The sequence below is a fragment of the Ceratotherium simum genome, chromosome 10 (genome assembly GCF_057802395.1).
Source record: "Ceratotherium simum simum isolate JZ-2026a chromosome 10, ASM5780239v1, whole genome shotgun sequence".
NCBI lineage: Eukaryota > Metazoa > Chordata > Mammalia > Perissodactyla > Rhinocerotidae > Ceratotherium > Ceratotherium simum.
Genome location: NC_141909.1, coordinates 78,217,721 through 78,231,632, shown reverse-complemented (window position 1 = coordinate 78,231,632; position 13,912 = coordinate 78,217,721). Strand labels below are relative to the sequence as shown.

Below are 13,912 nucleotides of genomic sequence, written 5' to 3'. Positions count from 1 at the left end.
GTATACATACAGCACATCTTTATCCAGTCGTCTGTCGATGGATACTTGGGTTGCTTCCACTTCTTGGCTATAGTGAATAATGCTGCAGTGAACATAGGAGTGCACAAGTCTCTTTGGATTGTTGATTTCAAGCTCTTTGGATAAATATCCAGAAGTGGGTATCACTGAATATTTTGAACCTCGTGTAATAATGTTAGTTTTTAAAATTTTTTAAGTGAAGTGTTAAATATAAGTACACTTTTTCCAACTAATTAAGCAAATGTGAACTATGTAGAATAGAGTTTAATCAAGATTACCAATATTTTCATTTTTATTTTAATCTGATGCATGATAATAGAATTTTTTAAAAAGTTAACCATTTAAATTATACCATTTCTGAAATGACAGCACACTTCAGACCTTTTGCTTTAATAGATTTAAAATTCTAAACCAAATCTTTAAATTAATTTCATTTTAAAGGAGGAACTTTTATCAAATTTTCATGAAATTTTTATGTCTATAGTAAATATTACTTTCGTTTTTTAAAGTGCTAAAGATGATTCTGTGTTGGCACTTTGAATTCTGTTTTGCAGATCGTTATTTTCCTTAATTTTCATTATGAAAGTTTTCAGGTATACACTCTATATCCTAATGAACGCCCAGGTACCTGCCACCCAACTTCAGTCATTATCAAGATCCTGCTGATCTTGTTTTGTCAGTTCTCTGCACAGAGATGCTTTTTTTCTCTGGAGTATTTTAAAGCAAATTCCAGATGTGTCATTTGTAAATAAATATACATGCTTTTTCAGTGACAGTTTCTTCTCTCTGGTTTGAAAACTACCTTTTTCAGTAACATGACCATAAAACAGTGAGACAGAGCTTTGCACAAGACAGCCCCAGATCATGTTTTATTAACTTGACATGAAATTTTGACCTACTCTTTTTCTATACACATTCCCAAGCACCAAAGGATGTTCCATGATCAGATTTGCCCTGTTGTCATTTATTTTCAGCTGCATTTAGTGAGCAAACTATAATTTGTAGACTTGTTCGCTTCTCATAGAGCTCTCATAAGAGGTGTTTTTTTGTTTCTTTTGTATTGTTTTTCATGAGTTAATCTGTTGAAACAGGCTGAAGCTACCTGATCCAGCCAGGCCTCAGTGACATTACCAAAATTGGATGTTTTATCAATTAATTATATAAATCATATATAATGATTTATATATAATATACATTATATTTATATATAGTGTATATTATATTATTATGTATATTATATTATATATAATATACATATATATTATAATGTATATTATATTATTATATAGAATATAATATATATTATAATGTAAATTATATTTACATATATAATGATTTATATGTAATATAAATCAGACGCTGATGTCAGTGTCTTTTTTTTTTTTAACTGTCTTTTTCAAGTCTTCAAGGCAGGTCATTATTTCCTAGTATCTGAAGTAGAAGTAAAATTTATGGGCTGTTAATACAAACATTGTATGGGTATGTTCATGTAATTGCACAGAAAAGGGAGCATGGATTTGGGGGCGATCAGTTCTAGTAAGATTTGTCTTTCTGACATCACATACCCTAATTCTGACTGCATTTTTCCCAATTTTCAGTTCTTGACAGGCCTACCTCAGTACATTATAGAGGTAGGAAAGTTTGAAACTGGAACATCAAATACTGACATCCACGCAAAAGGAGATGGTAGCTTTTAAATACTATAAATAACAGTAAGATTTCTAAGTGCTGTACCTGTTAAAACCAAAAAGCGTAATGTTTATTAATTTCTGCTAAGAACGGGTAGGAAATTCTACGTCTCTTCAGAAAGTGGTATAAAACTGATCTAAATTAGGTTAAATCTTTAATGAAAGGGTTTAATAATTCTAATGTGAAAGAGAATTGTTTCACCTTAATCAAGGCAGATGTTACATTGGATAAATCAGCCCACTTTATGAACTTGGTAATTTTTCTTTCTTACTCTGAAATTATAAACTCACTCTCCTGCCCCTCCACCCCACTCCATTTGCTTATGCAAGCTCAACGTGAGTTACCCAGGTCTTTTAAAAAAGGTATTTAACACATAGATATTTAGTACTTTTTTTTAAGTTGTTTGAATCTAAAAGTTATCAAAAGGTTGGACATTGGAGGGGAAAATTTGATGAAAAACTGGAATATTTAAAATGGAATTTTACATATTACTCTGCTTGTCTAAAAACTTAGCTTCATTTTAAAGAGGGCCTCACGAAGCTGGAATACTTTAGGCAGTTTATTGTAAAGACGTGACAAGAATAGAGAAGTAAATAGGGCCAGCCCCGGTGGCCTAGTGGTTAAGTTCAGTGCTCTCTGCTTCTGTGGCCTGAGTGTGGATTCTGGGGGCAGACCTATACCACTCACCTGTCAGTGGCCATGCTGTGGTGGCGGCTCACATACAAAAAGAGGAAGGTTGGCAACAGATGTTAGCTCAGGGTGACTCTTCCTCAGCAAAAAAGAAAAGAATAGAGAAAAAAGTATTCAAGAGACTGCTGGAACTCTCAAACTCATCACTCCCCACACCATGCGTTACCAGCACTGTCATTTGCAGCTTAGGTGGATTGTATAATATTGGCAGTGTCTTTGCTAACTTATTTCATAGTGATTTCCATTCACATATTACTGAAGTCAACCCAGAACTTGATTAACCTTTTCGTTTTTTTATTCCTTTAGGTGCTTAAAGAACAGTACCTTGGCTATAGGAAAATGTTCTTGGGAGATGCTGTAGATGTGTTTGAAGCCAGGCGAGCAGAAGCCAAGAAGTGGCAGAATGCACCCAGAGTTACTACTGGACCCACCCCATTCAGCAACATGCCAAATGCAGCAGCCGTTGCCATGGCTGCAACACTTACACAGCAGCAACAGCCTGCTACAGGTCTGAATGCATTCAAGTTATAGCTTCTTACTGTTAAAATGCAGAACATTTATGTGCATTTTTATAAGTCTTCCTTTTGTGTTAGCACTGAAGAAATTTCTATGAATAGCTGTTCCAGTACAATCTAAAAATTGTGATGGACACAATTATAAACATATACCTGATAAAAAACGCAGGGTAGTCTTAGCAATAATTATACATCAATTAGATATTGAATATTGTGAATTTACTTGATGTTACTTGCTGTATTGCTATAAATGCCCTTTAGAACATGATGTTTCACTACTGAATTACATTTAAGAATAACAGATTCTAAAATCGTGATTGTATCATTTATTGTTTTAAAGTCAGAGATAATCCAGCCATACGTTGCATTTTTCATATATGATAATGATAGATGGTGCATTCTCGTTTCCTCATAACATAGTGATTACAGAGTACCCACATTCAGGCTGAAGTGCGTTTTTATTCACTGAAGGTGTGTTGCTTTGTATGGATAATGACTGGAAACAGAGTACAGGCCCTCTTAACCAAATTTGGAGGAAGTATGTTCTAGAATTATTTGTACCTTTTCAAAATGAACAGAACAGTAGCAAGAGCGGGAAAAAGATGTTTTGAGAAGCTCTGGATTGCACATTAAGAAGTATGAACTGAGAAGTTGAGCAGATGATGGAAATAATTGGTGAGGTACTGGAAAGAAGATAATTTTAGTCCTTGATTTAATTTCACTTCTAATGAGAGAAACATTTTTGTGGTCTAGTTCTGCAGTATTTAGTTTGGTCCTGTGTCTTTTGGAGATTGTCTTTTTACTCCGGCAGTCCCTTTTTTGTCAGGATTGAAGTTTGACATAGAAAAGTACAGTTTTAATGGGTATTGATTTTTTTCTTTACTCATTCATAAATTTTTGGGTAATGTTTATTAGTTATTCTACAGCATATGTCTTTCAGAGAGTTCTATATAGTCCGGTAATAAATTATAGTGCAAAAAAAGTAAAAAATATACATATCCAGATTGCGTTCAGGTTGCCTCTACTGGGGAGGCATTCTCTGGTTTTCACTATTGACAGTTTAAACAATTATTCTTCACATTTGGAGATGACAGAATTGACTTTGCATCAGTAAACGGCTGATGATGGATTTATGCCAAATCCTCCACATTTCATGACTGGATCCATGTGAACAGTGGCTCGCGTAAGCACTATATAGTACTTCTCTAGCTGGCTGGAGTGTATGATTGCATTCTCAAGTTATGGAGGGAAAAAGTCATTCATTATGGGTTTGATTCCTATCAATCCCATAATTATGATCATCAATTCTTGTGATTATTCAACCAGCTAATCAAACCAACCAGAGTACCAATTTACTTTTTAGAGCCAGTATTAATCCTAAAATAGATCAGATAAGCATGGGTTTGGTTAAGTGTTCTTTACACATAAGGGATTTCCATTCTAGTAAATAAAACTTGAGAAAGGTCACTTATCTAAAATATTATGCTCTAAGTGAATTATATTCTGTGGTATACAACTAAAATTGAAGCAAAACCACCTGTGAGCGTTTTGTTTTTTTTTTAACTTATGTAGACAGTCTTGAGAGGTTTGTAGGTTTTCACTCATACATATTGGACTCGTGGACATATGAAGATAGATGTTAATTCTATACATATGAGTGCCTACTATGGTGCTTGGCTCCAGGGATACAAAAGTAAGCAATGTAGATATGGTCTTTGTTCTCTGTGGTGGTGGAGGATATTAGCTTATTTTAGAGTAATCATCTCGAGGAGCCTTTTGCTCATATGCTTTAATTTTGTCTGAACTTTTGCCAGACTTGGGGGAAACTGACTGCTTTCTGTGTTCCCTGCAGTTTTGAAGTCCACATAAGGGCTTTCTAATCAGGTGGCAGGAATTGTAATTTATCAACCTAAACAATCTAAAGAGTGTTTTCATTTTGAGTTGTATGGATTTTTAGAACTGAGAAGCTAAACAGTAGTAATAACAGTTTTGCATTATGCCTTCTCTTTTTCCTTTTATTTCTCTAAAGGTCTCCCAGGCTCCTTAGTCCATTCCATTATGCCTCTCCCATTCAAAATGTTAGTTATTTTGGTCATGTCACCACTATAGCAAGATTTATGAGCTCTGTTAGAGATGTACTGATTTTATGAGTTACAGCCCATTTAGAAGTGTCCCTGTTGATTGCATTGTGCTTTGTACCCAGTAACTTATTTCTTATGTCCTGTGACTTTGATGAAATCTTTTTTTAAGTGCCACTAACAAATTTTAAAGACCATCTAGATGAAGCTGGATAAAGCTTGTGAGCTGTTTTTAATGCATCACTGTTGATCTGTGCAAGATTTGAGTTGTCAGAGGAGTTTTGCTTTTATTTGCATATGGATTCCTGACTTCATTAATGTAAAAAAGCAGATAGCTTCTTAGGCTGCTACCTTCTGAAGATGGTTTTTGTGTAGTCTTTCTTGGAGGTGTAGGTATGGACTTAAGTGACTTCTTGATCCTTCTTCAGTGTTTTTTAATGAAAAAATATGTAAAAAATAGAGCTTAGACCTGTGTGATTTATGGTTATTGCTTCTGAAGGCTGAAGAGAATTGATGAAAAAGCAGCAGGCTATTTATGTATGAAATAAGCATCAATACATGGATGAATTACATGTTGGTAGAGCTTGAGTACACTTGTCCACCAGTGCTTCTGAAGCCTCTTAAAAAGCTTAAGACGTTTACATTAGGCTTTTCAGTATAATTTTAACTTAGGGTAGGTTGTTGTAAGCTAATGTATTGGGATTAAGTTTTGCTGTTGTGTTCTGACACTTTAAAAAGTTCTTGATGTTTACATAATAAGACTTCTCATGTCACTTAGCTGCTGTTTTTAAGGAGAGCTGAGACATTTTGTTAGGAATTTCTACTTTCTAGCTTTTAGTGTAGGTCTAGACATTTAAGGTGTAGTGTTAAATAGGAAACTTTAAGTATTTAATTTTAGTTTCGTGTGGTTTTGTGATTTTGTTGTATTTAATAACCAAAGGAACATTCCCCATTAAATCAGTAAGAGTTAAATTTTTCAAATTGGGGAAAAGGCATTTTTTTGTTTAAGAAAAACTATAATTTTTAAAATATGACTGAGGAACAACCATACTAATTACATTAGGTATTTTGAGTGATCATTGAAAATTATAAAAACTTTTAGCACTTTAGTCCTTTTCCTGTGAATGCAGTTTTACTTTTAAGAAAGTAGAATTTATTCTGGAAAATATGAATTACAGTGCTAACCTTGATTTTGTTGTGTGTGAATATATTATACAGTAACTTTTGTAAAATGTTACTCTACATGAAGATTTCACTTTGGGCAGTCATTGGGATATATTACTTAACTTGGTTTTATTTATGGAACTAAGAGCCTCTTATTGAATGACTATTCAGATTTCGAAACTGACTTCTTGAATTGTTTGCATAACTTTTGCCTGAAGGATTTAGATTCTGCTTTCTAATAGTGAAACTAATTTATATGGTGGCCAGAGTGTAATATATGCTAATACTTTGGCATGGGAGATATTTATCATGAGTTTTTACTATTAAAAAATGTTATACATTTGCCTACTAGTTTTATAAATGATATTGCCTTCAGAATTTGTGTGAAGGTAGAAAACTCAAACTATCATGTACCTGTTGTGCAATGGAAAGTCTTGTCATCGTTAAGAGTTCTTGATTACCTATATCCTGAATATTGATGATTAGAGTTGCTCTTAAAAACAGACCCACACACAACAAAAATCATGTTATTTGAGTAACTCTTATGACTTGTAGGGCTGAGGGCTGTGGTGTTCATTATTCTTTAGGGTCTTCCACCAGCAGTGCCTCCTATTAACATGTGACACTTAAGTCTCGCGATGTTAAAGAAACTGGACGTGTATTTTCTGTGTATTATTTTTGTTAGAAATAAAGTAATATGCTTGGTTTCTTTTTCCTATAGTAACATTTTACAAAAGAGCTGCTAGGCAGGTATTCTCAAATTGGTGTCAAACTGGATGTAAAAATTTAAATCCTTTTTTAATTTATTTTTTAATGGTAGTATAAGAACTCTGGCTGCTATTAGTCCTTATTCTTTATTTTCTGGGTAGAAGTTATTTGAAAAGTCCAGTTTCTGTCCCAGTGTAGCAAAATGTAGTTCCTTAGTTGTTGTTTTTTTTTTTTAATGCTTTATAATTTTACACTACCTTTTGAATATACAAACCTCATTTTTCATTGAACAACTTGAAGGCTTTGATTTCTTTGGAAAGTTTAAATTTCAATCTGTATATTACTTTGGTAGTTCCCTCAACTTTGAGATGCACTGATCACTGTGCTTGAAAAAGACAAGACTGAAGATTGTACTATGACATTTATTGAATAATTTTCATAAATTATTTATCAAATGAAAGATTTTTAGATTTTTGTATTCTGCTTAGTTTAAAAAAAAAGTAGTTAAAAAGAGAGGCTAGTAAGTTTGATGCTATTCTTGCCAAACAAACTCAGCCAAAATCTTTAAAGTAACAAATGGGAAAAGGATGACTAATCGTTCTGCTTCTGAGTATATTTTCCAAAATGTTGGAAAGGAACTTCTGAATTGAAATCTTGAATGTATTGAATCTGTCAAGGTACACAGCGGTGCCTTTGTAAATGTTCGTTATCTATCTTATTTAATCAGGTGATAAGTGGTGTAATGTAGCACAGCTTAACAATAGAACTCAATTATCACTTTTTGTGAACAAGTTGGAATTGTCATGTTACCGTGTAATTGATTTGCTTTAAAATGAACAATAAATTTAATAAAATAAAACATTGTCTTGTTTTTTATCCACTTATTGTATATATCGTTTATATTTCATGTAAGGAACCATGCCTAGTTTTTTGGGTACTTATTCTTCTGAAGTAACATGATAGTTTTGTCATGTTAGCGTCAATCTCTTTTGATCAATTGAGACTTGACTCTAACGTAAGGAGCTTGTTTTAAAAAGGAAAGTAAAATCCTTTACTGATTACACCAGTTTTATCAGAAAACAAGTGGGGAGATCTAAAATCATTCTAGAAGTAAAACTAAAAGAACTATAATTTACAATACATTAAAGATTTCAAATTATTTAATAGGTAAAACTTTCATCTTTCAGTGTGGTAAGCCTCTTTTAATTGTCTAGTATGAACAAGTTAATTTAAAAAAAAGGAGTTTTTGGATAGGTCAATCGATTGGGAGAGAGAAATTAGGCTGGGGAGACATCCTGAAAACTAAGTTTTAGCAAATAGAATTTGTTAAAAGTAATCACTGTTCATTTTAAAAATAATTTTCATAAAGAAACTTAATCTTGAAAGAGTAAGGAAAATTTGTTTCCCCCCCCCATTTTTTTTTTATACCAGGGCCACAGCCATCTCTGGGAGTTAGTTTTGGAACGCCATTCGGCTCAGGTATTGGCACTGGCTTGCAGTCAAGTGGCTTAGGTTCTTCAAACCTTGGAGGTACACTTTAACTTTTCTAATATTGCATTGGACTATTATACATTTGAATTGATAGTAGCCTGTAAAAATTCTCTAATAGGATCTGCTATTTTGGAAGTTAAGGTTCCATCTGGCAAAAAACGATTCTCCAAACATAATCAGTGCTTTCTAGTGTTAGATTCAGAACTTAAAAAATCATGTCATCTTCTGTGAATAGTAAGTATTAAAAAGTATTACGATTAAGTGATAGGGATGTTCATATTTTCAAAGCATACACTAAAATATGAACTTTAAAATTACTGGGTTTTAATAAATTTAATTAACTTTTAGAAAATTAGTGATCTTAACATCGATTTGAAGTCCAAACTACTTCTGGACATAGATTCTCCTAATCATTATCTTTTTCTGAAAATGAACACTTTAAATGGGGAAATAATTTTGTTATAAATTGAACAGCTCAATTTCTGGCCATTTCTAAGCACTTTTGGCATATTTGCCTTTATGCATACTTGTATACATAAGCAATTAAGTTTATTTTAATAGTTTCATAAGTTAACTCTAAGGTAAGTCTTATGCAGAAACATCGTGCTAAATACAAATGCATTCACAATTCTCTGGTATGGATAATTGAAAGTTGATTATATTTTGACAAGTGCATCATCATATAATGAATAAGGTTTCCTTATTTCCACTAATATATATCATCATAAGAGGGGAAGCCTATAAGCTATCACAGTCACTTAATATAGTAGACTCTATTAGGAATTACTAGAATTATGGCAGACAGCATAATTCCTGTGATCTGTAATCTAATTTCTTCTCATATTTCTTAGAGTTACAGGCAGTAATACTATCAAACTTAATTTTAGATAAGCTGTTGCAAAGCAGGAGAATTTGAATTTTATTTTTAGAGCGCTTGACTTTTATGAGAGTGGGAACAAATCTTCAAGTACTTAGCAGAATCTCCTCTTGAACTATATTTGATGAAAAGTATTTCTTTCTTTAAGTTGTGGCTGTAGTATTATTAAGAGAAAAACCATGATGCTCCCACTCCCAATTTCTCACTGTTGCATTGGCTGGTACTGTGGCAGGAGCATACTGTTACTGAGTAGATTTTAAGTGATCGACTATTAGGTAGTTATGCAATTTTTCAATGGTAAAGGTTCTTAAGTGAAAATGTTTTGGTAGAAAGCACAGTAAAATTACCTTGTGGTAGTTCATGTTTAAATTGTTGTGCATGTCATGCTTATTTATGAATTTAGTCAGCCTTTTTTTTTTTTTTTTTTGCAAAATGAGGTATCCCTAAGTAGATATGTTTATATATGTTTGACTAAAATCATACTTGAATGGTCAGTAAAATTTCTAGTCCATTTGGGAGCGATAACACTAATATGATCTTGTTTTTTTATGACACTGTTCTTTAAAAATTACTGATGGGTCATAAACTTAGTCTATCTAGATATAAATGTTTTATTTCAGAATTAATCTGTTTCTTCTGAAAGTCGTATGCAAAGCAGTCAGTAGCAGATTTCCTTAATAAGGCCATGTTTTTCAAGACTATTTATTAGACCTTTGATAATGTTGGATTTGACTTGTCGGTATCCTGTAACCTGTGTTTTACGTACCGTTGTATATTTCTCTATTACCCTCTACTAGGATTTGGAACTAGCTCTGGTTTTGGATGCAGCACCACAGGGGCCTCCACATTTGGATTTGGAACAACAAATAAACCCTCAGGAAGTCTTAGTGCAGGTTTGTGTGTTTCAGCCTGAATTTCAGGCAAATTTAAAGGTGCAAATTATTTAAAAATATAAATATTGTTATTTCCAGTAACTATAGAAGATCCCTGATTCAGTTTCTACCCCTGGATGGAAGCATGCAAGCCTAACTCACCACACAGCTTTCTCTCTTAGAATCTAAAGGTCAGGTGTGTAAAATACTTCAAGCAACACTTACTATAGTGTCTGACGCAATAAATAATTATATCGTCTCTTAACTATGTAGAGATTTTTTTGGACCCAAAGACTAGTTTCATGGTTAGACAGTTTTCTTCATTATTACAAAAATGAACCCATCATTGTGAAAGTTTTAGCCCAGTTTTTGTCATTATTTATTCAGAAGAATGATTTCTCTTCCAAAGAGATGTTCTTTAGTTATAAGTCCCTCTGGTTTTAAGAATACCAGTCTTAGAAGTGATGATTAATTGGGTTCTTTGTTCATTTTTGAAATAAGTGTAATCTTTTGACTCTTCTAGTAGAAAATTCCAAATTCCATCTACTTTTGCATTTTCTCTATATTTGTAAATAATGGCTTGTTTTAATGTGCATTGCTTAGGGGTAAATATCATGTCTAAAATAATGATGAATACAGATTAAATTGTGTTTAAATTGAGAGAATTTGAAGGAAATTCCATTTAATATTAAGTAATATTTAAAATCAGCAGGTCCAACAGAGTGAGATAACAGAATTCAGTGGTGTCAAGATTATAATCTAAATATGCTAATATTAGTTAAGTAGGCAGTAATAGTACTTGATCTTAATTATGCAAGGGTTCTTATAAAATCAAAACAATAGGTACTGCTCTTTGGTGTGTTCAGTGTCCTGGAAATTGTGGGTTGAGGCTTTCTTGGAGGACTTAGAATTGCAAGGTGAGTCCAAAGGTTGTGAAAGTCGCTCTTCTACATGTTGATAAAATGTTTCTCGAGGGGCTGAGGAGGAAGGCAACTTGGCACATTTAATGAACAGGAAAAGGTCTGGCAACTTGACATTTTCTGTGGATTCGGTGATTTGTGCTAAGATGTCTCTTTGGCCTGGATCACTAAACTTCTGTCTTTAAAGGTGTCACTGAGTTGTTAGCTAAATTATTTTCCTGTAAAATTCCATGTTAGAAATTTAGGGCCCTAAGATATTTGCTGTTTTTATAGATTACATGTTCTTTCAGCTAGAAATTTACCTCTCATTCCCATTTTTTATATTTGTTTTTGTGATTTAACTTCTGATATAAATATTTTCTTCCCTAAACATAAGGCTTTGGCAGCTCAAGTACATCTGGGTTTAACTTCAGCAATCCTGGCATCACGGCATCAGCTGGTTTGACATTTGGGGTGTCCAATCCTGCCTCTGCAGGTTTTGGAACAGGAGGACAACTCCTTCAGTTGAAGAAACCTCCAGCTGGAAACAAAAGAGGAAAAAGATAAACATATGAGTTGATGTGTTGAGAGAATACATAGCAGCATCGTTCATTCTGTGAGCCTATTTTTCTAAAATTGATGCAGTAATTAAATTGCATCCCAGGAGATTTATAAAGTTTTGATATTTTTCCCTACTCTGGCATTTGGACTTTGTTCTTGTTTGCCATGCTAAACATCTTTTTTCTTGTGAATTTGAAACCCAGTTGTGTATTTTTTGTTATTTTGATTCTCGGTTTAAGAAATGTTCTGATTACATCACTGATTGGTAAAACCTACTATTTAACTTAGTGTTAATAGCAATGTTTTTGTTGATAAGGTTTCCATTATGTGAATATATGCACATTTGTTCTTATACAAATGGTATGAACTCTAGGGCCTATACTGGAATTAGTTTGTTCCTTGATAAAGGCCTTTTGAACTACACTGCAGGGCATCTTGTGAATATGTATGTAAATATATACAGAATAATACACACAATTGTGTGTGCATATGAAATATATATTTACAGACCTACAACTTTTGCCTCAGACTGTTCCCCTTTTCTAAGGTATATTCCATTTTTCACCCTTTAAGCTTCAAATCCTCAGTGCTTGTAGAATGATGACCTAGAGGTACCAGATTATTGCACCTATTTGCTTCAAGACCTAGTGAAACGGTTACTGGCATAAATATTTGACGGACTTAACTTCATTGCCCCCAGTCTTTCCATTTTTGTTTCCACCTTAACCTTTAGCAGCTACTCCAAATGAGGAATGCTGTGAGACTCGTCGAACAGATTTTAACAATTTTAACTATCCTGTATATCCTCATATTGCCTATATGACATGTTTTTTCATATCTAAGATGAACCTTCAAGAGCATATTTGACTCCAGACTGGCATTCTAGGGGCAAAGAGCTATTAAGCCAAACTGATTCTATGCAGGTGAAGGATGCACTATTACTTTAGTGGACACTTTTCTAGCTATTCCAATACAGAGTTCTTTCTTATAGGGCTATTGATATTGACACCAAATGGAGTGGCTTATCAGCCTCTTAACGTCTTAAGTGCGTGCTTAATTTGGAATAGAGAAACAATATATTTTAAGAAAAAAGTATTCTTTGTAGCAACTATAAATGATCCCGTTTTAACAGTGAACAGAGCTCCAGGTAATAACACATAGGCATGTCAGGTTACATCTGTGTACTTTTTGTCTCTGTTAGTATTAGTGACGTGGAGTGGGCGAAAAAGGAGCCCTGGGAGAGAGAACTGCCTTAGCCACGATTTCAGACAGAAACCATTAGGTAGACCTGTTTATCTTTCAAGTAGTTTTCAGATGGGATGTGAACATGGAATTTCATTGAAAATAGTTTAATTTTTTATATAGAAGGTTTTGTACATAATGTGCATCAAGTGAATATTTTCAGAATCATTTTCACCAAGGCACCTTTTTTTCTAAAATAGGTATTACATATATATATATATACACACATATATACATATATATTTTTAGTATAATGCTCGTTGGGCTGGATTATAAAAGTGTTGTCAAATCTGTTTTATTTATCCACATATAGCAATGATTGGCTTTTCGGAATTGAAATTTTTGCACCTTGATGCATTAAAATAAGGAAAATGCTTTGTTTTTGAGCACTAAAGTTGTTTTTATTTTTGCATACTTCTCTAATACTCTAATCCCCAGATCCAGATTTTGGGGAAGGATAGGAAAAGGTGTGATTTTGTGTTTTGAATTACTGTCAGAATTAAATACACAGTTACAACAAACTTTTTATTAAAAGGACATTGCATTGTGCTGCAAAAATCTGAATATTTATATTTCTTGGTTTTTTTCTTTATATATTTTACATTTTAATATGTTGAACCACTGGAAATTTGTAACAGATCAATTTGTGATAGGAGTTTAAATGTGTGGTCATTGTCTCCATTGTCTTCACTTTGTCCAGAGCCTATCATTATGTAAACAATAAAGGTTATTGTGTCAGTTGCTTTGAATCTTTATAGGTGTAAGTAGTTGTTCTTAATATGTAATTTTCCTATTATTGCTCTTTTATTCTCTTTGGTTGGTTTTTAGTGTTTTCTTTTCACTGGTTTATAAATTTTGCTTTTTTAAAAAGCAAAAGACTGAAGACAAATGGTAAGTTCTTTGTAGGCTTATACTATAGAAGAATACTGAGTAAAAGTCCCCTTCAGCTCCCAGGCCCTAATCCCATTTTCTTCCCCAGAGTATCCACTCTTAATGATTTGGTAGACATCCTTTTGGACACTTTTAAAAAATGCCTTTTTCAACATATGTTTACAAATGTTCATTCTCCTTTCTTTTCTCTTTTATTTTCTCACATTTTATCATTCTC

At 33.1% G+C, this 13,912-nt stretch overlaps 1 protein-coding gene across 2 annotated transcripts in view; it reads left to right on the top strand.

The window, feature by feature from the left end:
- Positions 1 to 13,557, top strand: part of NUP58 (nucleoporin 58) — a 39,607-nt gene extending 26,050 nt beyond the window's left edge. For both annotated transcript variants that reach the window (XM_087436288.1, XM_087436289.1), the window contains 4 exons: positions 2,704 to 2,905; positions 8,294 to 8,392; positions 10,028 to 10,123; positions 11,399 to 13,557. In XM_087436288.1, coding sequence (XP_087292414.1) covers positions 2,704 to 2,905; positions 8,294 to 8,392; positions 10,028 to 10,123; positions 11,399 to 11,568 — 567 coding nt within the window. In that variant the 3' untranslated portion in view covers positions 11,569 to 13,557. The remainder of the gene's footprint in view (positions 1 to 2,703; positions 2,906 to 8,293; positions 8,393 to 10,027; positions 10,124 to 11,398) is intronic.
- The last annotated feature ends 355 nt before the right edge of the window (positions 13,558 to 13,912 follow it).